General features: G+C 40.9%; 1 protein-coding gene across 1 annotated transcript in view; it reads right to left on the bottom strand.

The window, feature by feature from the left end:
- Positions 1-24,875, bottom strand: part of lrp1ab (low density lipoprotein receptor-related protein 1Ab) — a 79,730-nt gene that overhangs the window by 41,545 nt on the left and 13,310 nt on the right. Inside the window, exons 3-7 of the mRNA XM_005478051.4 lie at positions 13,877-14,014; positions 6,933-7,052; positions 6,593-6,721; positions 6,186-6,446; positions 312-474 (exon numbers count right to left, since the gene is read on the bottom strand). Of these exons, the coding sequence (XP_005478108.1) occupies positions 312-474; positions 6,186-6,446; positions 6,593-6,721; positions 6,933-7,052; positions 13,877-14,014 (811 nt within the window). The remainder of the gene's footprint in view (positions 1-311; positions 475-6,185; positions 6,447-6,592; positions 6,722-6,932; positions 7,053-13,876; positions 14,015-24,875) is intronic.

The raw sequence follows: 24,875 nt of genomic DNA, 5'->3' as shown, positions 1-24,875 counted from the left end.
ACTGTATTAGACATTGGAATTAAGTAAAATTATTTAAAGACATTTGCAAAAAAGAGAAATGATCCTTTTTAAAAGGAACTACACCAGATAACAGATTGTGAGTATCAGGAACCTGAAACAACCAACATGGAAGTATTTATGTCGGAAAGGAGGATCCCGTCTAGGTCTGTGTCTTGAGAAAGTGCTTTGATTTTCGCCTGGCTGCTTGGTCAGCATGTCGCCTGATCATAAGACAGCATTTTCCTGTTGAGCAGTGCTAAAACAGGACTGAGGGCAATCTTAAGTCAAGGAGCCTGGAGGCAAATACAGACCCCATCACTGGGTCCAGGGCGATGCCTTTAGGGTTGTACAGCTCTTGGTCCAGCAGGGTTACACAAGTTTTGCCGTTCTTGTTGCAGACAAACACCCGGTCGTCCACGTCATCCACAAAGTAGAAGTTGCCAGTCAGCCAGTCTATAGCCATCTGCTCCACATCTGATGGACGGAGAGGAGAGCATGAAACAAAAGGATAAAAAAAGAAAGAAAAAACACAGGGTTGTGGGAGTACAGTCATATAACTCTTAGTCATAAACCACAATAAATCCAAATACTCTTAATTTTATATCATGAACCATTCCAAGAATACCTGCTCACTTGATACAAAAAAAAATTAAAAAAAAATAAAAAAATAGCAGCAATGAATTAATGTTGGGTATTGTGTAATCTTGCAGGTTGTCCATTACAAACATTCCACTTGTGTTTGATTAAGGCATGTAGAGTGCAGGGAAGGAAAGGAAAAGGAAAAGGTGTTGTGTTATGAGTGAGAGGTGAGGTCCAGCACTTTCTAAACAGAATTCCCTAGCAGACATCAAGTCTGAAGACATGCTCTTGAGTAAGATTTTTAAGTATTAACTTAGTTAAAATGAACTGTAAGACAAGTGTAACGTTTATTAGTGAAAGCGGGTTGTTGATTTGACAGCATTGATCAACTTTATCATTTTTGACTGACCCATTAATTGCATGTGTGCATAGCAGGAATAAAACAAAAAATCTTACTTGTGGGTTTTTTTAAAAGCACAGAAACAAGGGTTTAGCATGATTGCTAATGCTAATTTTGTGTCAAACTGACCCGAAACTCTTCCAACGCCTCTCATGAGGGATGTCGAAATTTTGTGTCCGCTTTAAGTCAGTTTAAGGAAGGAACTTTTTCAGATGGATGCACTGATTTCTAATGGGAAGAGATGGTCGTTTTAACAGATGCATATTCTTTACAAGAAGACCAGATGACTGCATACACACACACCACAAATCCACTAATCAGACACAGACTATCAAAGTGACCACACTTGCTCTTGTTTACATATGCTCCCATTAACCATTTCAAGTGTGTTAACCTGAAGTGCCTTTCCAAACATCTGCTAAAATTTCCAACTCTTCATTATATGCATTTAGATTATAATATAAACTCTGATAAAAAACTTTTTTAAAAAGGATGTAAACAGATCAAATCTAATGGCTCTCTCACACTAGACCGAAAGTAGGGTGACAATATCCTCGCTACTTAGAGTTAAATAAATAAGTAGCTACCCGCTGATGGCACTGAATTTTTTCCACAATCAGCACAGCTACTTGCAATCAGACTGCAAGCAGCTTTGGTGATCAACTAGTTATCCAGTTGGGGCATTGTTGGTCACCACATGCAACGTGCAACACTCTTAAACACATTCAACCACTCACAATCATACAGTGGTCACCTGGTTCGAGGCAACCTGTCTCCAAACAATTACATTATGACTCAGACTGACTGCAATCCCTCTCAGACAGATTGGCAAAGGTTTGTAAATAACTGTTGTCCAATTTGTAAATGCAGACAGTTTGTCAGCATGTTGCAATCAGTTTGAGTCAGTCAGCACTGAAGAACAAAACACAACGCATCTTTTGGCAGCAAGGAATTAACACAACTGGATTCAAATCTACGAGGTTCTGACTGAACTATGTAAGAAGTTAATGTGAATTTCTTTTGATGTAGAAGTCAACAGACTGCAGTAGATTTGTAGTTTTTGCCAATCTATCACAGTTAATTGTTTGTAATTGCCAACATGTCCCCATTTAATCATCTTAGACACCAACAACTGTTTTTGGATGGAGACCACAGCATGACCAAAACAAAGGGACCAAAATCAGAAAGCGACAACTTTAATTTGGGCTGCATGCATTAACACATCTGAAAGTGAGCCAGCAACCTCTCCCAAAGCTTTGAGCATTTAAAGACATAACTGCACTGGAACCCTGCAGCAATGCTTCGATCAAAGCTACACAGAACTTCAAAATGCAAGGACTACATGAGATTTGAAGTTTGCTTGATGAAATGCTGTAAATAACACATTTTTATGCAATTGAGGAGAAAATGACTAACTAACTATACATCAAAACTGACTATACATTAGCTAAACTTTAAAAACTAAAAATTATGGCCAAAAGAATATATGCAAGTGGCAACAGTTCAGCAGTCCTGGGTGTTTCATAAACACCAGGACCAGAATTCTGACAAAAGAAAAAGTTTCTCATGAAGTTAAAAGGGATAGTGATATTCCCATTGGTATCTCTTCTAAAACCCAACTCCTCTACAAAAATCCAGCTGGAACCATGCCTGCACAAGGCATTGATTAGATTCATATACAGAGTACAGAGACAGTTGTGCAACCCAGTGACTGCTGCGTTGTGTAACAACCTACGGAGCCCCTTATTCCAGAGAGCCAGGCAGTCTGTTGACGTCTCCACTGATGCAGCTTCTGGTAAGTGGAAAGTTTGCTGGGAAACTGAATGAACCCACCTCTTTCTTCTCATCTAACCACTCTACCCTCACAACCCCCTTTTTTTCTTCCTGCCTGTTACACCTACAGCTTAAAGGATTTGGAGGAAAGGTTTAAAAAAACTAGGAAGCATACAAGGACACAGCCTTAGCAGTTCTTCAAACTAGACAAACGTATTCTTATATTTACATGTCAGTACAAAGCAGGAAAGATGGTGATTTTTCAGCTTCCATAATCCTCTTTGTGCCAAGAAGATCCTATTAATCTGCACAAAACCGCCACTGACCCCTAAAGAGCAGAGTTTTGGGAGTACTGCGATTATGCTGTCTACAGGGATGTGACATTTGACCTCTATTTAAGAGGCAGTTATACTATGGCAAATCTCCCCTTGGAACAAGTAAAAAGGAGATGTAATTGCCTAGATAAGAAGATCTGATGAAAGACAAAAACCTTACATGAAACCTTCTGAAAAAGATGCCCAAAAAGGAGAAATTAGAAGTAGACAGGAAACATCAGAAAGACAGACATGGTGAGATGTGCTGGTCCCTGCTGTGGAGTTCCGCTTAGAGGGTGGAGAGGATGGGACGGGTCGGCTCCGCTCTCCTTTTATCTTCACAGTAGGAGAATTAAACATGCAGACAGAGCTGGCCACATCTGGAACCTTTGTATACTTATCTGCCCTTCTCTTTCAGGCTCCCAAAAGCTATAAATCAACCAGTTCATGTGAACCCTGCATCAACCCTACAGCTATCCCTAAGTCTGCCCAGCGTACTATTACTAGAGCACCTGATCCCTGCTTCTATTAAACAGAACAGACATAAGCAGTTTATACACATGAATTCCAGACAATGTCCAGTGAATCAGGTCCAGACATTGTCTGCAGCTTCCTTTTCACACATGTAGTGGACAGCAGGAGATTGTCCATGTCAGAGAGATACTTACTGCCTGAAATATTGTGTTTGGTTTAGGCAACGGTTGCTGCCAGATTTCACAGGATATGACACAAAGCAGCACGCTCATGTCCTTACTGTCTATTCTCTGGACAATCACCTCCTTTATTAAGTCTAATGTACATTACACAGATGCTGCACTAAGGGACCTGGAAGGATAAAATTTGTTTAAAGCCTGGTCTGACACATTCGCCTATTTTAATTGTCACAAAAAATTCCTCTGGGTAGCATCTGGAAAAGTTCAGGGCAGAAGCGAATATGTTAAAACCTCTATAGTGAACAGGTTTGGACCAGTTTTATGAGCCGATTTTGAGTTGAAGTAGGTCGTACGGGTGCGATCTTATCTCAAAATGCTTTCTTTTTTAAGCATCGCAGTAAAAAGGATAGAGGAAAACAATATACAATAAACAAATCCAACAAAAGAATGGATGAAAAGTGTCAAACCTCACTTCATGAAACATAATATGTTACTAAGTAATGGCTGAATGACTCAAAGGTATTTGGGTTTGTGTGTGTGTGCGTGCTGAAGTGACCTGACTGGACATGACTTGAGACAGCTCGAAGAATGTAAAGGGTGTTCAGGCTGACATAAACCAACAGAGACATGTAAATACCATTGATATGACCACGCACATATACATATTCCTTCAAGGTGTATCATATAACTACCTTCCATTTTCTCATTCTCAATTTCATCCTTCCCTTTAAATTTCATTTGGTGTTTCTCCTGCTTCCACACCTCACAATAATTTATCCCTTAGACCACTTAAAACAGCAACACTTACTCGGGTTTGCATACTAGAAAAAGAAAAATTGGTGGTTCAATTAAATTAAATTATACTTATATACTGCCAAATCATAACCACAGTCACCTCAATGCATTTTATATTGTAAGGTAAAACCCTAACAGAGAGAAAGCCCCAAATCAGACGATCCCATATGAGCAAGCAGTTGGCGACAGTGGGAAGGAAAAACTCCCTTTTAACAGGAAGAAACCCGGAGAACCACGATCAGGAATAAGGAGCCATCTGCCATGACCAGTTGTGAGTTTTGGCTCTTTAATTAAAATGATAATAATATTCTGTGTGACTGTGGACATTTTCTATATCAAATCAGATCACGGATTCCTAAATTTAGGCGAGAGCTGCAGTGAGTCTACCACGGGTATCTTCAGTATGACATCTGATATCTGGCACTCGCCAAATACATTTATCAGCAGTGCTTCATCGGGTTGGCAGAAACGTTTTTCCCCGATATAACTGTGCTGTGCTTTCAAGAAGACGGGGTTCAAAAGAGCACTGGATCAAAAGGCAACAGCAAAAAGCCAACACAATAAGGGAGAGATGGGATATGAGGGACTCTCATGACTGAATCAATAGACTGGAAAAACCCCAGAGTTTCTAAAGCTCCTAGCCTCTGCCCCAGCTGTCAACAGTGACGGCTATTACACAAGGTTCATTTGAAGTGGATACGAGCCAAGGCACTTTCAATCATGACACAGGTTTTGTGTCCCACACTTCAGGGTCTACACACCCCGGATCTTCCACTTGTTTTCTTCATGTCTGCGGTTCTTCGCCTGGGGCCAGGTTCTCAAGGGAAAGCTTCTCACATGCATGTATGTGTTTACGAGTATGCAAACCACGCCCTCGCTTTTTGTGTTTTGTCTGCAAATTCTGCCCCCATTCTTAGAGAGTAACGGCTCTGTCAGCCAGGCGAATAAAAACAGACCTTGGCAGGCTTGCAATCACAGATAATTCATTTCAGCATTATATGACTAAGTCTCTCAATAGGAAGTAATCGCATACTGTGCACGCCCATTTGTGTGCATCTGGTTGTTACTCTGTGGGTTCAGACAATGCACAATGACAATGCTACCTTCACAAAACAGATGTGCTGCCTATCCACCACATCTCAGAGGACAAAATGTACAGTCCTGGGAAAGACTTAGAAAAAGGCAGAGAGCACTTTTGTCTGGCAAACCCTAGTGCCAAATACCATCACGTAAGAGACCAGTGTCTGATCATACTAGCATGCGTCAAACAAAAGCAGCGGAAAAATACTTTTCCAGGCTTCTGAAAAGCTCCGCACAGTCAGTACATGAATCAAACTTCCCAGTAGGTTGCTTTTACCTGTCAAGAAGTATGCAAAGAATAACTAAAGGCATGCTGGCAGCCTTGTATGTATTATATAACTGTAAGTCTACTACACACACATTACTTCTATGGGATAGTTTAGTGGTGTGTCAGGGTGCCCCTGTTCTTTAGAGGGAAAAAAAAATCTTTTGAAAAATAAAGTTGGCCTCAGCATTTCTTCTTGGCACTTTCAAGTTGGTTTGAGCAGCTTTCAGGAGACAAGCTTACAGTAGAGTTTGAGCTAGCAAGGAAAATATAAACTATGTCAACAAAAATAATTCTTTTTTTCCTGTTTGTAAACTTCTACTCACGGTGAAGGCTGAGAGAGATGTTGATGGTGCGGTTGTTACTGACAGACTTCAGGTCTTGGATGCTGGCACACTTAAGTTGGGTGGCAGCGGGAGTATCACCCACATCTATCCAGCAAACAGTCTCCTCCGCATAGATGAAGTCCATAGCCATGGTCTGTTTGGTGGCGATGGAAGGAACCCGGGTCGCGGAGCCGCTCAGGGAGGTGCATCGGATGTTGTTAAGGTTGGCGATCAACAGAACAGGCAGACGATCAACAGGCTCTGGGTGAGGTTAACAAATTTTTAAGTAGAGGAGAGAAAATATTAGGAAGGAATACGATCTCGTGCATAATTTTTTGGCCATCCATTTCCTGGTTCAGCATGAACTATAATCACTGGGCTCTGTCGATTCCTGTCCACCCTCTCACCATTTTTGGCTTTGCAGGAGCGGTTGTCTGGCTGCAGCAGGTAGCCCTCCACACAGCTGCAGGTGTAGCTGCCTTCAGTGTTTGTGCATGTCTGACTGCATGTTCCATACACACCACACTCATTGAAATCTACACAAAGAAACACAAAAAGCGCATTAACACACACAGTAAATGATGAAACTTTAAGACAGTACTCTGTTCTCTTCTCTTCCAAAGGCTGGTTGAATCACCTCTACATGCTGTCCCCTGCAGTCAGCAAACAGAAAGTCAGAGCAACCAGATGGTTACTTTCAGTTTGTCTTAGGCCAAACTAAAATGAATTTGCCAAATCACCACCCACCTTTACATTTCTTTCCATCTGCAGCAACCTCGTAACCATCTCCACAGTAGCAACGAGGCCCATCATGAGTCACTGCACAGCCAACCTCGCACCCATGGGAGGCACAGTCTGGTGCTTTTGCTAAACCAGAGAAAACAGAGCAACATAGAGCGTGTTAAATACTGCTGAAACATGAATACTATTAAGGATAGCAGGGATGATCCCAGTGCAATCTTTACAGAGGCATGCTATCGTGTCCAATCCTATCCTGTCTTACAGGACTGCAAGACTGCGAGTGCATGTGAATGTGTGTATGAGAGAAAAGGACTGTGGGCAAGCGTGTGTATTCATCTGTGCGTGTGACAGACGGGGTGATTTGAATGTGCACACATTAGAGAGCTTCTTCTTTTCCAGCCTCAGAGGCACTCACGGACACATCCTTTTGGCATCAAATGAAAGAGGGGAATCCGCACATCCTCTCATCGTGGCCTCTGTAGGGTGTGCATGTGCATGCAGATGTGTGTGTCGGGGCAGAATAGTGTGATAGATTCTTGTCACATGACATTGTTCAGGAGTCCAGTACTAAATACATTAAAACAGTATGTACTGTTTTTCATGGTATGCCACTGGCTTTAAGCCCACTCAGCATAGACACGCATATAAATCATTTCATATTCCAAAGTAAAGTACACAGATGAATCACAGTGTTCACCGTACCACTATTTGCATTAAAACACACATTTTGGTAAAGGAACTTCCAACCACCGTTTTAAGTCATTACTTATTTGCTCGTATTTAAAGACAGGTTGCTAGATTACCAGATTAACAAGTCAATTCTTTTTTAAAATTGATTTTAGGACTAGATAAGAATTCATCTTTTAACCTCATATCAATATGAACAGCAGGACTGAGGAGAGAGAGCATAGAAAAAAAAAAAGTTAGTTTAAAGCAAATTTCCCCCCCAAAAATAGAAAAGATAAGTAAAAAGGAGTACAAAGACATTTAGCCCAGCCTCCAACAAAAAAAAATTGTAACTGTTCATACACTATGTGTACTGCAGCTAGTTGTGGCATGGCTGTGAAGAGTGGAGATTGGACCAATTGAAGGACCCTTATTATATAAAGCCTGTGGCACTTTAGGCAATAATGACTCTTTTGTTGCGGCCCCGTTGAAAGGAAGAGTCTCCCAGCAAACATTGTGGCCCATATCGAATCCATTCAGCAACGCTCACGCTGTGAGAGACCACAGGCAAGCAGAGAGCTAAAATACCCAGCATGTTTATCACAGCCCAGGTTCATGGATTCCATTTAGCAAAGGCTGGGTGATACATAGTGACATTTTACTTAAATATTATATATTATATTAAGGAATATTCTAATATTAAGGACTATTCTATTCTATACCATAAATGCTATTCATAAAATCCAACAAATGAAAAATTATTAAGTGAAATCTGTAATGATCCGTTATAATAAAGGTCCTATGAATTAAAAAGAATGATATGGTTTTCATAAGTTTGACAGAGTTTGGTCAAAGTAGGTTCTGGATTTAAATGGAGAGATAATTCATGTTAAAATACAACCAAAATGACAATTAAGGCTAATGTATTGCTGAACAAATGTAATATGTTTAACTTAGTTGCAGTTTAAAAAAAAAAAAGATTCTGGGATGCGAGTATGAAAAACATACTTGATCCAACCTCAGAGGAGAACAGATGCATTGAGAAAGAGGTGAAGAAACAATTAAAAAGAAAACAAAGAAAAACAAGAAAGTGAAGGGAGAGGAGAAGGCTGGAGGTGTAAACAGCGCATAAAGGACTTGAGGAGGAGGTTAGAACGTTCCAGCGCTAAGCAAACAAACAACAGCTGTATGTCAGACGTTTGACCAGAGCTAATGAACGAAGCAAACAAATCACACAGTGACACACTGGAGACCTTCAGTCTTAAACCAGCATGCCAGAGTCATTGATCCTGTTACTGCAAGGATGGGAACCCTCAATTTCACTCATCTATAGACCTCTATGTGGAAGAAGGGAGACATCTGATGTGAGGACCAGTAGGCTAAAGAGTTTTTAAACAACAATTTTAGTTTGAATGTCTTAAAATTCACGTAAACACTCAAGGCATCAGTGAAAATATGATTCATGTATAGTAATGACAGCAAAGATTGCCACTTGAACTCTGAGGTTTCAGCAAAATCCCACCAATATGTGTATTCTGACTATTTGTGCTAAATTAGGGCCTGCCTTCAGTTAACATACACACACACACACACGAGTAAATGGTGTGATTAGCACAACACAATAGCATGAATATGATGAATAATAATAGGAGAGAGGGCGGAGATGGAAAGAAGGGAAGAACTGTCCTTGGACTCATTTCCTCAGCCCATGAGGAAATTTATGAAAGTTGGCATTTTCCTCTAAAACCCAATCATGATGCTGACAGGCTGGCTACAGCAGTGACACAGGCTGAATGAGACAAACACATTTTGGTGTTGAGTTCATACAGTTACAAAACAAATGAGTGACTTAATAAATGTCAAAAAAAAGACAATTTATCATAATCTATCCAGCCTCTATTTCTATACATGATATCATAACTGCATAAAGAGGCAATTTCACAGGACATTCTTTGTGCTCTCACTGTCTGCAGACAAGTTTACACATGCTCTTGCCTTCTACATGCCACAGACGGAAGCCACACATTATCTTATGTTGTGTCATTAAATGACGGCATTTCTCTTTTGAGTCTGTATACCCCCCCCCCCCCCCCCCCCCCAAAAAAAATAAATAAAAAATAAAAATAAATTCGTATGTATGAATTTACTTCCATTAGGTTCTGCTCTTGACATTTTTGGCCCCATGTTTTGTAAAAAAAAAGAAAAAAACAAAACAAAAAATGTTCACTGACCACTTTTTATGGCAATCTGAAGATTTCTTTTTAAAAATCGTCTATTATGTATTTTTACCTTTTCCTATATGTGCATCTTACATGTTTTAGTTCACATTAAATATGATGTTACTGTATCTCGAGTTAGGACGGCTGAGCTTCTTCTAAAATCAGGCTGTACCTACAACAATTATCTGCTTCATTCCCTTAAACTACTTTGTGACTATGAGCATTACAATTGTTGATTCTATCACACACTTTATATTGTAGTAGCTGATGGTAAAAGCTAAGATTACTATAAAGCTATATGTCAGTGAGCATACAGTATATCTACTGCCAGTTGTTCGCAGGCTTGATAATCAAATAGGGCAAAGTAACCATTTGCAAACACACATAGTGCAGCTTGAGTAATGAGCAAACAGTAGCTAGCTTATTCCCAAACAGTGGCAGTATGCTGCCCACATGTCTAAATTTAAACTTGCGCAAATACTCAAACACAAATGTACAACGACTCACAAAGTACACCTGCTGTAGCACAAAACATTCCTGTGCATGGCAGCAGCACATCATTGCTAAATAAATTCAATACACGCATTTTCTTTTATCTTCAGCCTATGATCATTCAAGATTAGTTTACAGCACTGTAGAGCCTCTACTTACACTTTTAACTGCAGCCCATAAACTAATTTAGGTCAAGACCCACTCATGAATGAAGCTTATAATGTAGTATTTCCACAGGCAGCTTCAAGTAGCCCGTGACCGATTGTCATTGCACAGTTACACAATGGAACGTGAAGGACAATTAAAGCTCTGCATAAACAACAGCGTTAGGTCACTACAATAATCAGGGTTCCAGCAGGGTGCCTTGAAAGAGAGGGGGAAAAAGGCTCAATAACACTGCCATGACCCCATTTTTTCTTTCCTTGTCAATCATTCACATCTAAGAGGCAGGTCTAAGGTTGCGTCTTGAAAGAAAGGCTTCCTCACCCTCAAAGAAAAGAGAAACGCAGGCCTGCAAATCAATCACCTATACGACAGAAGGACTTCATAACTGCCAACAGTCTATTTGATTAAACAGGTTTCATTTACTTGGTTTGAACTCTCGCAAAGCCACATGGTAAAATGTACTTTTCAAATGCTCTTGAGCAAGGAACAGGGACCCATGGCCATAAAAATATTATACGTCGCATTTATCAACAATACTAACAATCAACTAGAACTACTATCTTGAGGTTGTATGCTTCAATTAGCTAGTGAAGCTGCAGTTTGCATCCATGTCTTTGCAGACTCATAGTATACATTCAGCTCACAATGACACAGTGTTCATATTTTTGCTTCTGTAGACCACCACAGTGGATTCAAAATGAAGCAAATAGTATCATGACTGAAGTGTAGTCTTCAAGAGGTTTGACAAAATAATGTAATAACTCACTTTTTGGAACTTGCAGTTATTTTCTGACCACTCAAAATTTTGGATGGCCTCATTTGCATTAAATACCTGCACATTAAGAGGAACAGTTAGAAACACTTGGAACCAACTCCAGATCTGTTATGTCTTTAACATATGAAATCGTGAGGACACAGCTGGCCATGAACATACTTATTAGTCAATGCTCCAGTTCCTTTTGAGCTTGGATAAGTAAGTCCAACATTTTCTAAGCAATATTCTGTTAAACATCCTGAATTAAAGTTGAGATGTTATAATGTGTTATAATTTCACTGATATTTTATAAACGTTTGCATACAGTCAGGTGTCAAATCAACTGTCCCATCAAAGCGCTAATGTTGATTCACTTTTATCACTCCTGTACATAAAGGAAGCTACTTAACCCCAAGGCTTTCTGCACACTATGAAAAAAACAACAACCAGAAAACATATTTTAGAAAGCTTGAAATACCGTGCAGCATTCCCCTTTCTAACCGCTTGTAAACAACTTTGACCGAATTACTTAGAAACGCTGAATGACAAAGTGTGCTTTCAAATATCAGTGGCCAGGTATACTTGCACAACCTGGCAGTTTGTACGAGCAAACACTACGAAGCTTGTGAAAGCCTTTTCCCTGAAAAGAGGTGGTCTCACAAATGGCAAATGCCAAAAGTTCTGGACACACAGTTCATGTGTTTGGTTGCATGAGTAAGAATGTGACCTTGTGAGTGTATGTTTGTGTGCGCATGTGAGGGCATGCATGCATGCATGTATGCATTACAGGCGCACACACATGCCGGTGTGTTTAAGTACTTATGTGCGTAGACCGCTGCCTTACTGAAAACAGCTGGACCTGTGTCCTCAGGGACAGGCAGTGCATGTTGTAACAGGATGACATCATCACCGCGTTGCATAAAAGGCTTGTGTAGCAGTGATGACCGCTGTGTGGGTTACTAACACTTTCACCCACACTGTGGTCCAACAGATCTCCTTTTCTTCTAGTCTCAACTAATCACACAAACTTTTTATTGTAATGACTCAACTCAGTGTGGAGGATTAATATTTATACAGGGTGGTTCACAATTATTCTTTGAGCACATGGAAGGAAGCAAACTGAAAATAGAGATAGAACCTTGCATTAAATGCCTAAAGCTGTAAACTGATACAAAGATAAAGCCAATAAAATGATAAAGAGATCAGATCTCTGTGTTCCTGATAGTGGAACAGACATCAGATGCTTTGGTTAATATTTTTTTTTTTTAAATGGCAAAAGAAAGCAGCTGATCAAAGATTAGCCAGGGTTTGAGAGCTCAGCAGACTCACCCTTGATCCAGGTCTCTGATACTGTGAAACTTTACTGTTGATGGTAAATATCTGATTTAGATTTAGTAATTTCATGTTCCAGGAAAAGAACAGCACAATGGAAAAAGAAAAGCACGAAATTAAGAACACACGAGTCCCAGCGTTGAGTCAGAGCTCTGTCAAGGCCAATACTCTGATCCAATGTCATAATTATTTATTCAAAAATAATGAAAAACACCATGCATGCATTTCTGCAACAAGAGCACTTGAACTAAGAGTTTACATCAAATATCAGCTCATAATAATGCATATTAGAACTCTGCCCCGCTCTCTCCAAACAGCTGCTGTGCCTTGCACACACCCCTGTGGGGCCCCTTCGGGAGCTTTTCTACTGCAATGTCATTGCAAATGGTGTATAGGTAGTTTAAAGAGGAGTGGTTAACGTTTGTCTGCCTGTATTATTGCAGGGTCTTTACCTTACAATATAAAGCACCTTGTGATCTGGCACTATATCAATAAAACTGAACTGAATTGGCATGTCTGTTGACAGGCTGCGGGTATAACCCAATAGTGAATATAAACTGCTGGGATCCACACCCTTGATCCAGATCCTTCACTATCGCTCTGATTCACTACCACGTTTCTTAGGCTCCAAATAATTCTGCTGACACACAAACAATCCACCCGAACCAACCCCCCCCCCCAAAAAAAACCCCTATCCTTCTTGGCAGATGTGACAAAGACAAACTTCAGACAGTTACAGTATATCTGAGGACTACCTTGCAGAATACTGAGTCAGCTCTCAAAAGGCAGCCAGTGTTTGCTCTTTTGTCAGCTGCAACAAAGAAAGAAAGTCTATGGACTCAATATGTTCCATCACTCATTCTTCTGTTGTCTCTAATTAATAGGGGAGGATGTGATGGGATTTTTCTCAGCTGCATCTGGTCTGAATGCTTATTATTCCTGCTAGGATTGGGGGAAACAGCCTCATAGCAGAGCTGATTGATAAATTAATGACTTTTTTCCCCCTTGAAAGAGAAATTCCATAGTAATTGCACAAGCTAGAACAGGCCAACTCATTAAATGGCCCAACAGAGGGGATGACTCGATAAAAATTATGGTTTGGGATGGAAAGAGAAGAACATTTTCTTTATAACAGAAGCTGTCTGGTTAATTTTGACCCACAACAAAGAGCAAAAGTGTCAGTATGACAGAGGAGAAGACGATGATGCTATCCGCTCAAGTGTTGGAAGGTAGGTAGGTGTGTGTGTGTGTGTGTGTGTGTGTGTGTGTGTGTGTGTGTGTGTGTGTGTGTGTGTGTACGAGGGGTTCAGTTTGTTTCCTACCTCTGCAGTGAGGCCCCTCATCCCAGCCGTCAGTGCAATCAGGGACTCCATTACAAAATTTGCTTGCATGGAGACACACTTCCACATCCAGGCATGGATATTTATTGACAGGACACTGGTTCACTTTGTTGTGTGTGCCTGGAAAACATGCAAAAGATTTTTTAAGTAAAGGCAGATGTATAAGGCAATATTTTGAGGTAGTAAAACTCAAAGATTAAGCAGAATAATGCATGCATCTAACAAAAAACAACAACAACAAAAACACATCGTAAATTCACAACTGAGCTTAATGAGGCTTCATAAAACTATTAAATGCATTTTACATACTTAAGTGAATTCCTGGCATCAAAAGAATTAAATATCTTTATGACTGCCCTCTATTGTTGCTCAATTTTATAACCTTTATTGAGAATGCTATCATGTGCAAAGAGAAACTGAACAGAGATAAGAAAAAACTGTGTATTTTCCTCTGTTGTCCATTAGTCTTGCACACTACTCTGTTGAGGTGCTGGCTTTTTATTTCCTAGTATTATATGGACAAAACCCTTATAGTTAAATCCACGACCTTTAAGATCATCACAGGTGAAAGACTCCCCAAAGGGAATTGTGTCTAGGGATGGGGATTGATGAGGTTTTATTGGTACCAATTCCATTATCGAATTTGCTAATCGATCCAATTCTTGACCCAGTTTTATATGAGGAAACAAGTATGCCTGCAGATTTCTAATGCAGTACAACTACTTTATCATTTAATCCCAAAAAGACTATTGGTTAATGCTAGATGAAGAAATGAAAGAATGTCATTTATTGAAAGCTTTTTTTTGAAGTCAACTAAAATCATGTTAAGCATCTGTACAGACGAGCTGCTTGGTTGGTAGCACTTGTGGTGCTCATCCATCAAACGCATGACACTTGAGCAAGTGAATCCTGTGTTGCAGGAGATGTTTGAGCATGTTTCTGGCGTTTCCACCTCAATAATGATGTTAAAGACATTATAACTGAGTTGTTATCACGTTTCTGCATGAAGCAATGCTTTGGATCGCTTCATCCTCTCTGCCGTGACCCCCTTTTTCTGACAACACTAGACGTGCATGTAGCAATACTGTTGATTTGCAATCAGTGTGCATCCCCAGCACCTGCAGGCACTGATAAAGGAATTGATAAGCTCCAACACTTTGAAAATTTGGCACCGGTTTTCAGTTCCAATCCTTATTTGTGTCTCCTGTTGGGACACAACCGCCAATATTTTTGCTTGTCAGGCAAATGTGTAAACCGCTGCACTACAGAGCCATCATAAAACAACAACATATATTAAAACTATTCTGGGCTTTATATACTAATAACAGAGGAGCCCAACGTAGTTTTAAAATAGTATGCTGTGTGCCAGAGAGGCAGAATTCAGAAAAAGGGTGTAGCAGTCGTCTCTGGCTACATAGAAGGTCTAAAATTAAAGAGATAAGGCTAACATCAATAAACATTTGCAGATAAAAATGCTTTATCTTTTACTCTAAATGGCTCACATAACTTACTATGGTTGACTCAGAGTTCCAGTTGGTTTAGGTCACTTCTATTATCAGAGAACAAAACATCAACATTTAGCTTTATAAAAAGGGCCTAAAGTTAATTTGCTGCCTATACTTAGAGGCCATAATTACTTTGTTTTGCTTTTAGATTTGCTGCAGTAGGCAACAAGTTGCATGATTGGTGCACAGTGTGTGTTTTTTTTTCTTAAGTGCAAATTTGACACCAAAGGCTTCCTGCATGTGTTACAGCACAAGTGATATGCAGCACATGCACACATGTGGTTACCTTTAATGCGCCCACATATTAAAAGAGAGTTTGCAGCATAAGATCACTTGGCAGACACTGAAGGAAATTTTTAAAAGAAAACACTGATAAATACTGAATTTTAAGGAGTGCAGAGGACAAAGGCCATAATGTCCTCTGGCCTAGAAAATGCTGAGTTAAAAAAAACAAAACAAAACAAAAAAAACAGACCAAAACATACAGCAGAGGCAGCCTCTCTCTTCCCTCGATCTCTCCCACTCTTCTTCTCTCTCTAGCTTTCCTCTCGGCCCACACTGCAGAGCAAACAGTTTGCCTTGGCTGTTTTTCTTCTTCTTCCTCCTCCACCTCTCTCTCGCTCTCTCTCACTTTCTTTCTTTCTTTCCAACATCTGCTGACCCATTTTAGAAAAACACTTGAAGCAGAAAAAATAAAGTTCATCTCCTTCACAGGAAACAATCTGCAGAGTTCTGCAGAATGCATGTTGTGCTGGGATACGTTTTCAGAGGACGGTATCCGAATATGCACATAGCCCGAGCAGCAAACCTGCTTCAGATGTTCGCATACACAAATTCTCAGTTTTCTGAATATTAACCAGCTGATGCAGCCAAACTGCAGTTTATTTGACACTAGTTGCCGCTTCCCTGATTGTAAACCCAACAAAGCAAATGCAGGGGAATGGAAACACAGTTTTTAAAAACTTGCTGTGTTATATCTTTGTGTAATGCATATCGTTTGAGTCTTAAAAGAAATAAAGTTACACGTCTCTTAATGCCCAAGACAAGCCATAACATTTTATTAGAGAGAGAAAGAGTGTATATTCCTAAAAAACATACATGTGGGAGAAAGAATATTTGCCTGCATGTCGGCATTCCCTGATGAAAACCACTAGCATTCCTTCTGAGGCTCCGTGATCCATCCAAGAGAGATTAGTAACCACACACTGAACATCACATTTAACTCTGTTAAAACAAGTGCCTTAAAGTGACATGAGCTTCCATAACGATCCCACATCAGCAGCCTGCGTGGAAAATGTGCCACATTCAAACTGAGAATTAGCTTCTCATACATCTGGCTTAGGGAGGAGAGTAGCTCTCCCATATGGGGGATGCTAGCATATTAGCAGCCCTCCTACAGCCTTGGCCTCTAAGCCAGCCTGATTTACATTCAATACACTGCCAATGTGGGGATTTTTACATAAACGACAGTACCAGGAATAATCTGCCATGTACACTGGAAAAGAAACCCTGCCAAGGATTTAGCATTTGTCGACAGTTCTCGGGGGAGTATAAAAGACGAGTCGGAGTGCAAGACATCTGAATTATACCAACAGCAGAAACATGCGTCTTTGCAACTGTGCGTCGAGGGAGCTTTTTTCTTGAAATGTGATCTGCTGACGACTGAGCAGACAGGTAAACTCACACACTCGCTAATAAAAGTAAACCAGGAATCAGATTTCTGTGCTCTACGGCCACCAAGAGACTAAAAAGACAACTAATCGATCTCTGATTTCCATCACACCCACAACAGGCTCTTCTCCTACACACATCTGTACTTCCACTGACAGGGCAGCAAGCAGCAGAACTTTTTGGAAAACACACTAACAACTGCCAACAATCAAATAGACCGAATTGTTTGTGTTGCACAACACAGTAATACATTGGCAGGAGCTGAATAACAACCGGCAGCAGAAAGCTAAATAGAAAAGACAATATGGAGGATTAAATAACTTGTGGGGGACAATAGATATGAACCCTGTACTGGCTGCTCCAGTTTGGGAAATAGTTGGCAGTGTATTCCAATGCTTTTACTGGCAGCAGCCATTTTCTGCATCATCGTCATCATGATCAGTGTAAGCAAAATATTACTTTGCAAAGCTGAGGGGAAAATAACACAGCACAACGTTTTAATACAGCTCTGCAGCTTTTGGTGTGCATGTGAGCGTTTTTTGCTTGGACCAGGTAAACCAGGTAGCAGGTAAAACACATCTCATCAGTTTGCTGCTTTAACATTATCTGGATAGGTTTTCTGTAACTGCTGAATCCTTGAAGTAAGACAGCGGGTGGAGTTTTTTAGCTGTTTGCTTTTGCCAGTTTATCATAGCTGAACCTCTTTTTCTTGTATTAAATAACCTGTCGTACTTAAACTACAGTGCAATTTTTTGTCTGTACAATGACAAAATATAAATATTCTATTATATGAACAAAAGGGGTATTTGGATCGATCCCATTCTGGTTTGAAGTACTTCAAAGCATTAACGCAGTAACGCCGTGGCCTACACGGTGCTTTCAGTGACTAATTCTATCTACTGTTCAGTTTGAATGGTTTCTAATCTCAAATCTGGTTTCCCAGGCATGACTAATTGTTAGTGACCTTTAAAAGCCGATTACGCCGACTGGTTCTCACAGATGGTTTTGACTCTGCATTGTCTTTAAAATAATAATAATAATAAAAAAAATCCTATGACAATAATAACGATGAAAATGAAAAGCACTTTGTAACACATTAAAAAAATAAGCGCTCCATGACAGGAGAAAACCAAACACATGAGCCATCTTCACTCCTCGAGCCCAGAACTGAAATAATGTCAAACAAGATGGCCTTTCATTTGCACCCAGCTTTTAGAGATGTGGTGTCACTGATGTAAAGATGTAAACAAGTCAGCAGTGTCATTTCTGTGTTATAAGATCACTAAATCCATGTTGCTGGTATGTAAAAAGTTGCAATTTGTGAATCAAGGGCTCGTTTCTTCTTTATGGCTTATTACTCTTACGATAACTGGTGTTTAAGTCTGTAGTGGTTGGGCGCTTCCTTTGCCCATGCTCAGTTTTTACACATGCAATACGTCTCTGAAGTGTTTCCAGCAGCGAGAATGCCGCACTGAGATGGAGTAACTTTGGAAAATGTCCTCACCCGATTCATCATTTTCAAGCGTTCACATATAAAAAGGCGAGGAGTTTCACGAAGAGCTTCCCGGCAGCGTTTGTGAAAACAAACCAGGAACATATACCTTCTTGGGAGAAACTATTCTACATTAAGCCCTAGGTCTTAGTTAATTTATTCATTGATTGCCAGGAGGTTCCCACATGACAAAACAACTGTACCGTATCTCCAGCCTTACCTTGCATTTGATCCTGCAGTTTATATTCCACTTTATTCACATTCTCACAGCATAATTTATTTACTGCTCTCCACAGCAGTTATTTTCACTGTTATGCAGATCACTGTGTCTTATGGTTGCCAACTTTCCATCAGCTTCAATCACAACACAGCTCACAGCAGGAACTGTTGATTGTTTTGTTTGCTTGATAGTGAGGTCAAGCCCGACATTAACTGACAATTTATTTGGCTGGATTAAGTCCCTCATGCTTTTGTTATCCCACCTAATCCCCCCGCCAAAAAAACCCCCCATCTTTACTGTCAACTTACAGAAAGAGATACCTCACTTAATTCTATGAGACCAGTTCTGCAGTTCTATCGCGCTGCAGCTGTCATTTACATTTTATTAATTTTACTGATATTTTTACTCTTTAGCATTATCGTTATTAAGCCACCTCACTCTGAGATTGCAGAGATTCTTTACTGAGACAGAAAAAGAAGGGGAAAATTACAACTCCCACACCTATTAGAAAGCAGAATGAGGATCATTACATTGCTGCACTAAACATCAGGATCATTTAACAGTGATATAAGCATAACCTCACAGCGGCCTTCGGGATCTTTATTGTTAACTGTTCTCCATGACTTCCTTCTTTCATTCTCTATGTATCGCATATGAAAAAAAATTCTCTGAGATTCATCGTGATTAAAACAAACTATGAGTTGCAATGCCAAACTCGTTTAACTTTCACGGCATTTCTATTGCAGCGTGCAGTCTTTGGGGTGGAATAGGCCTTTGTGAAAAGGCAATATTACACTTTTACCCTGAGCACAGTGCACACTTCAGATAAAGCATCACCTTCAAAAATAACCACAGCTATCCCTTGTATGTCGTGGGTTCCATTAAGGTTTTACTGATGGACACCAGTGAAAGACGGTCTTTCCTAATGTGCGCTTCCCTCCTACACCTCAGGCTTCAGATCCAACCATCCCCCATCCTCAGTAGTTATGCAATTACCTTAAATTTAGATCCCCTGTCGATCTTTTGTTCTGCGCATAAAAGCCCGCGTTTCTTCCTGCTCTTTGGGTTCCATAGCAGCCCCTGACTGACTCCCATACAGTCTGCTGTCAGCTCGAATTAATATGTCGCGCAGGGTGACAGGCAGGCCTGCCCACTGATGGACTCTCCCCACTCTGGAGTCACACTTTGCAGTGGCATACAAAATGAGCACATGACTATGGCAAAGCCTACTGAGGAGAGCTCCACCGGGAGCAGACTTGTGTGCTAGTTTTTACCCAATTGTAATGAAACAGTACAATAAATACAATGCCACAACTGAATTGTATTGTAGGTTTTGTGTATCTAATATCTCTGCCTTTCTCTGCATGGTACAATCAAGATTCTGACAAGGATCGTGTGCAAATGACCCAAAATTCATGTTTGAGTATCATGCACACAGACTTGACTAGAAAAGGGTTTAGCATCGGTAAACTCATATTAAATAGCAAAACGTGTCTGGAAAAAATAGCACTTCTCTGCAAAAACTTCCAATGAATTGTCACTCAGTGTTAAAATGAATACACACTTTGCTTCAGTATCACTATTTTGTTGGGAAAAAGTGAATTATCCATTTCAAGCTAAAACACAGACTAAGCACAGGATTTGCCTCGCCGAATATTTTAGCCACCTTCCAAGCTTGTGTGGATTATTTCTCCAGGCTGAATTCTTCGAGTGAAGCAGCACATCGCATCTATTCACCTCCTTGTTTACCCAGATGTGCTGCTATAATTGATTGATGGTTTGTTTCACTCAAACCATTACTGGATAAAAGCTGTTGCAAAAAAATATTTAAAAATAATCTCTGCAAGCAAAAGAGACTGGATAGGAACCATAAAGAGTAGGGAACAGAGATGAATCTACCCCACCGGACAGGGAGGAAGACGGACAGACGCGGGACAAAGAGAAAGATGTTGGGAAGGAGACAGGGTGTGTCGGAGACAGCAGAGAAAGGGAGGTGGTGTCTGCGTGGCGTGCGAAAGCCCTGCGATCGTGGTCTTTTGATAGGCTGGTGAAGCTGAGGAGGGCTCAGGGCTATAGACCAGAGGGATTTACAGGGCTTTTCTCCTTCCTCTGTGGAAGCAGTGTGTCAGCCACTGCCACTACAGACCCTCTTGCCCCTGCCTAGTGCCCCCTGTGACTACAGCTACATGACTGATTATAGGCCATGAAAGGATCCCCTCCCAACCCCCCCAAACGTTACTGTAAAAGGCTGTTTCAACAGAAAAAAAAGACATTTCCATTTTCCTCCTCAGCCTAAATGCTAATCTGCTCATTTTCTCCTATACAAAGGCTTTTTCTGTAGGAATAGCTTCTTCTTCCCATGACTCTATGCCTGCATCCCATCCCACCATGACAGCGGCCGCCAAGACATGGTTGTCCTGGAGAGGCTGCTGATGCATGACAGGCAAGTGACTAGGCTGGCCGGCGTCCAGAGGGGGCGCAAGGGCAAGAGATGGACAGATAACCTTGTTGTGTGGCCTGCAGCCGCCTCAGGCAGCTGCATGGAGATGATAGCTCAATATCCCCATCGGACCTCCCCATTAGCTCGGCCCCAGGCCACAGCATGCACTGACATGGAGCAGAGTGTTTGTGGCTAGGAGGCAAAGTATATGCTGTGAGGTACTATGCGTTGTGCGGCACTGTGCCACTACACCATTGCATCAAACTCTCTGAAGGAGTTTCCAGCATGTTCATTACAGCAAACTGTAATGGTGAAAAGATGAAATAATATGATAATAAGCTGAAATAAACATTTCATAGAAAGGAGTGTGTGTTTTGTGGTCCAGATTTGGCCATAGTTTCATTAAATATCTTTAGCCTCTTTGGACAAGGGCCCCTCAGTTTCATTATGAAAGTGCATTCCAAGGCATATCCCCTCAAAATTACTTTCCGGCATCAACAAGGAAAACAAATCAACGTGTGTGTCTGACTGTATCTACACAACATACATACCACATCAACAAGCCAATGGGGACAGTTATGCCAAACTGATAGTGTGAGTACAGGGAGTATCTTAATATTTACAAGAGCTAACTACTTTCAATTAAAAGGTCATTTTCTCCCCCCTGAATGGGACTTGATGATACCCTATGAGGAAAGAAAAGTGGTGTATTTGCATGACTGAGAAGCAATTCAACCGCCTCTTTATAGTCATCCTGTGAACATTTTCATGTTAAATCAGAAGACTTAAAAAAAAAAACTACCAAATTAGAGGCAGACAATTGTTGAATCCAGTTTTCTGATGTTAAAAGGGATTCCTGCATGGAAAGTGCTTCTCGTGATTGAGAAAGTGCTCACATGCTAGACTTCTTTAAACATCTGTTCCCACTCTCTGGCTCAACCACACTGAATGTGGGTCATGCAAGAATCATAATTGCATACAGACTTGACATACAGACAGGAGGAGTCTTTTTTTTTTCCTTCTTTTTGGAGCAAGTGCTTGTGACAAGGAAGCAAAGTAACTACACAGCACTTTTGATTTTACCAGCAGCATCCTCTATAAGCCCTAACCAGGACTGCTTGAAATGAAAGCTATAATTGTCATGTATAAAAAAAGATTAGTCAGTCAGTTATTGCTGTGAAATCTCAAGACCTCGGTGAAATGCTTTCCCCATCCCTCTAAAACTAAAACAGAAAAAGAAAAGTCCCAAAAAGCTGCTGTTGCTGTTGAACGGAACCAGCAGGAATACTAATGAATGTCAGTGACAGTGCAAGTAGCAATGTTTCAAAGGATTTACTTTTGCTTGTGGTACTAACTAGTTATATAAACCTTTGTAGTCTAAGAAATACCGCTCGTGTGGAAGTGTGTGCACAAGAATAAAGAAAAATTGGATGGTTAATAAGCACAGCGTGATAGGAAGCTTTTATCCACATCTCTTTATCCCACACTGCATCAGTTCTATGCACTTAAAGGCCTGCATTGATATAACAGCCCAAACACCACTCCCTGACCACTTTATATCTGCCAGATAGTTGTACTACATTGCAGAATTGGCCCTAACTATAGAAGCAGTTAAAAAGCAGCAGCCCTAAACAGAACACCATCGTCGAGACACACAGAGTACAAACTCCTGCCCCGAGGACACATGTCAGGGACTTCCTGAGACCTAAGCCTGTATGTAATTGAGGTGAAATGGCCTGTCTGGACTGAATTGAAGCCACGCAGTGAGGGGGAACCAGTCCAGTCCTTGGGAGTGGCTAACAGGGTCAAACTGACAGACAGGAGTCTGTACAGGCAACCTCGTGATGGATGTTTGAGAGGGAGGTGCACACTGGCCCATACACCGAAAGCCTGCGTCATTCCATGTGCAACCCCCTCCCACCCTCCAAAAACCACATGTCCATACATGGACCGCCCCACTACTCAGCTTCAATGCCACTGCGATAAATAAGCCCTCAGACTAATAACGCTAACACACAATACTGACACCCCCCGCTCCACCCCTCCCCACCTGGATCAAGCTGGCACCCCAGTCACAGCTAGCGCCTCATGCAATGTTACTACCCTGCTACTGTGGGTGAAGCTCGTCTTTAGCTTCTCAACATAATTACAGCCTAGATGAGTGGCTTGGAAACGACAGGCAATTAGGCCTCCAGACAGTATGATACTGAGGAGCACCCTTACTTCCAGAAAGGATACTTGAGGTGTAGATGAAAGATCCAGACAAACACACACATTTACAACTTCCCCTCTCACACACTCTGATAGCAAGTGAATTCATGATCACTGTAAGCAAAGCAGGTGTAATTTTCAGCAGAAGAAACGAGTCATGCATCAGTCCAATTAGCTGGACCGGTGTCAATTTCATTACAAGAAACAAGCAAAAGGATGAGTAGAATAAACCAAGTAGATTCTTACTTGAACTTTTGAAAAGCTTCATATTGGCTGCGTGCACTGCCTGCAGTGTCACTGTTTGATTTACAGGATGGCCAGACTGTGGGGCAATCCCTTAGAGGAATAGAAGCACAGCCAAGGAGCAGATGATTAGAAAGCAAAGGAAAAGGGGGAAGATTGGGAGGAAATGATTTTTTTTCTAAGCCGATATCCCTGTAAGTGTTCTCTGTAGACCAAGTGTGCAGATGGTAATTAACTTAAACTGTAGATAATGTCGTAATTATAGTAGCGTGCACCACTCTATTTCGCGTCAACATTAACACACAAAATTAGACTGTGGTTTGGAGGCATGTCGAAACGCAAGTCTAGAGAGCGGGGAACTTCTCGTAATTCTCTGCCATCAACATAAGTTTGAAAGTAAAAGTTAGACTGCTTTTGTAAACTTGAAGCTGATAAAATAAAGCAGTGGATGAACACAGGATACGTTGAACTTTTCGACATAAAAACAGTGCACCTAAACAAAGCCTCTGCAGTTAATCCAGATTTCAGCCCTTTCACATGGATCATTGCCTTCCTTTTTATCTACCATTTCCATAACAGCTCAGTTGTGAGCAGCCTTGTTTACAGCCTGCTGCACAGATCATCCTATGATGCTTTCCAGTAGGGGAGTAACCAGACCGATGACCTGCAAACTGTTTCACCCCGTGAATGGAAAAGCCAGGATAAAGGGAAAAAGACTTTTCCATTCCTCTGAGTCAGAGGAGGATTTTAAATAACCTTTAGAGCCATACTCCTTCAGAGTCTCTGACTCCATCTCTGCTGGCTCAGGCCCATTCGCTCTGTAGCTTTATCTGCAGCCCTCCATTCTAAACACTACTCAAATTTAATGGATGGCTCAACTAAAAGACTTTGGATAAAATCACAGTCTGGCCGCCTTTCTTTGTGATACTTAAAAGGCGCCCGGCCTTTAATTTACTTATTAGACTGCAAACACATAGAGCGGCACAGAGAGAACGTGCATTTACTGCAGTAACATCTTTATTAAGGATGCTTTAAAAAAAAACGAATGCGAGTAAAGAAGCGCCTTAACTAAAAGGTAAAACGAGAGGCAGCGTAGAGCCCATGGGAAGCGGGTAATTGAGCAGAACATATCTTGATGTTCTGGTGAAACCCTGCTCTCCATCTCTCCCTGCAGAAAATGAATCACACCATTGTTTGTG

This window comes from Oreochromis niloticus, linkage group LG20 (genome assembly GCF_001858045.2).
Source record: "Oreochromis niloticus isolate F11D_XX linkage group LG20, O_niloticus_UMD_NMBU, whole genome shotgun sequence".
Taxonomy (NCBI): Eukaryota; Metazoa; Chordata; class Actinopteri; order Cichliformes; family Cichlidae; genus Oreochromis; species Oreochromis niloticus.
Note: the sequence above shows the minus strand (reverse complement) of the source record. Positions and strands in the feature narration are given on the sequence as shown.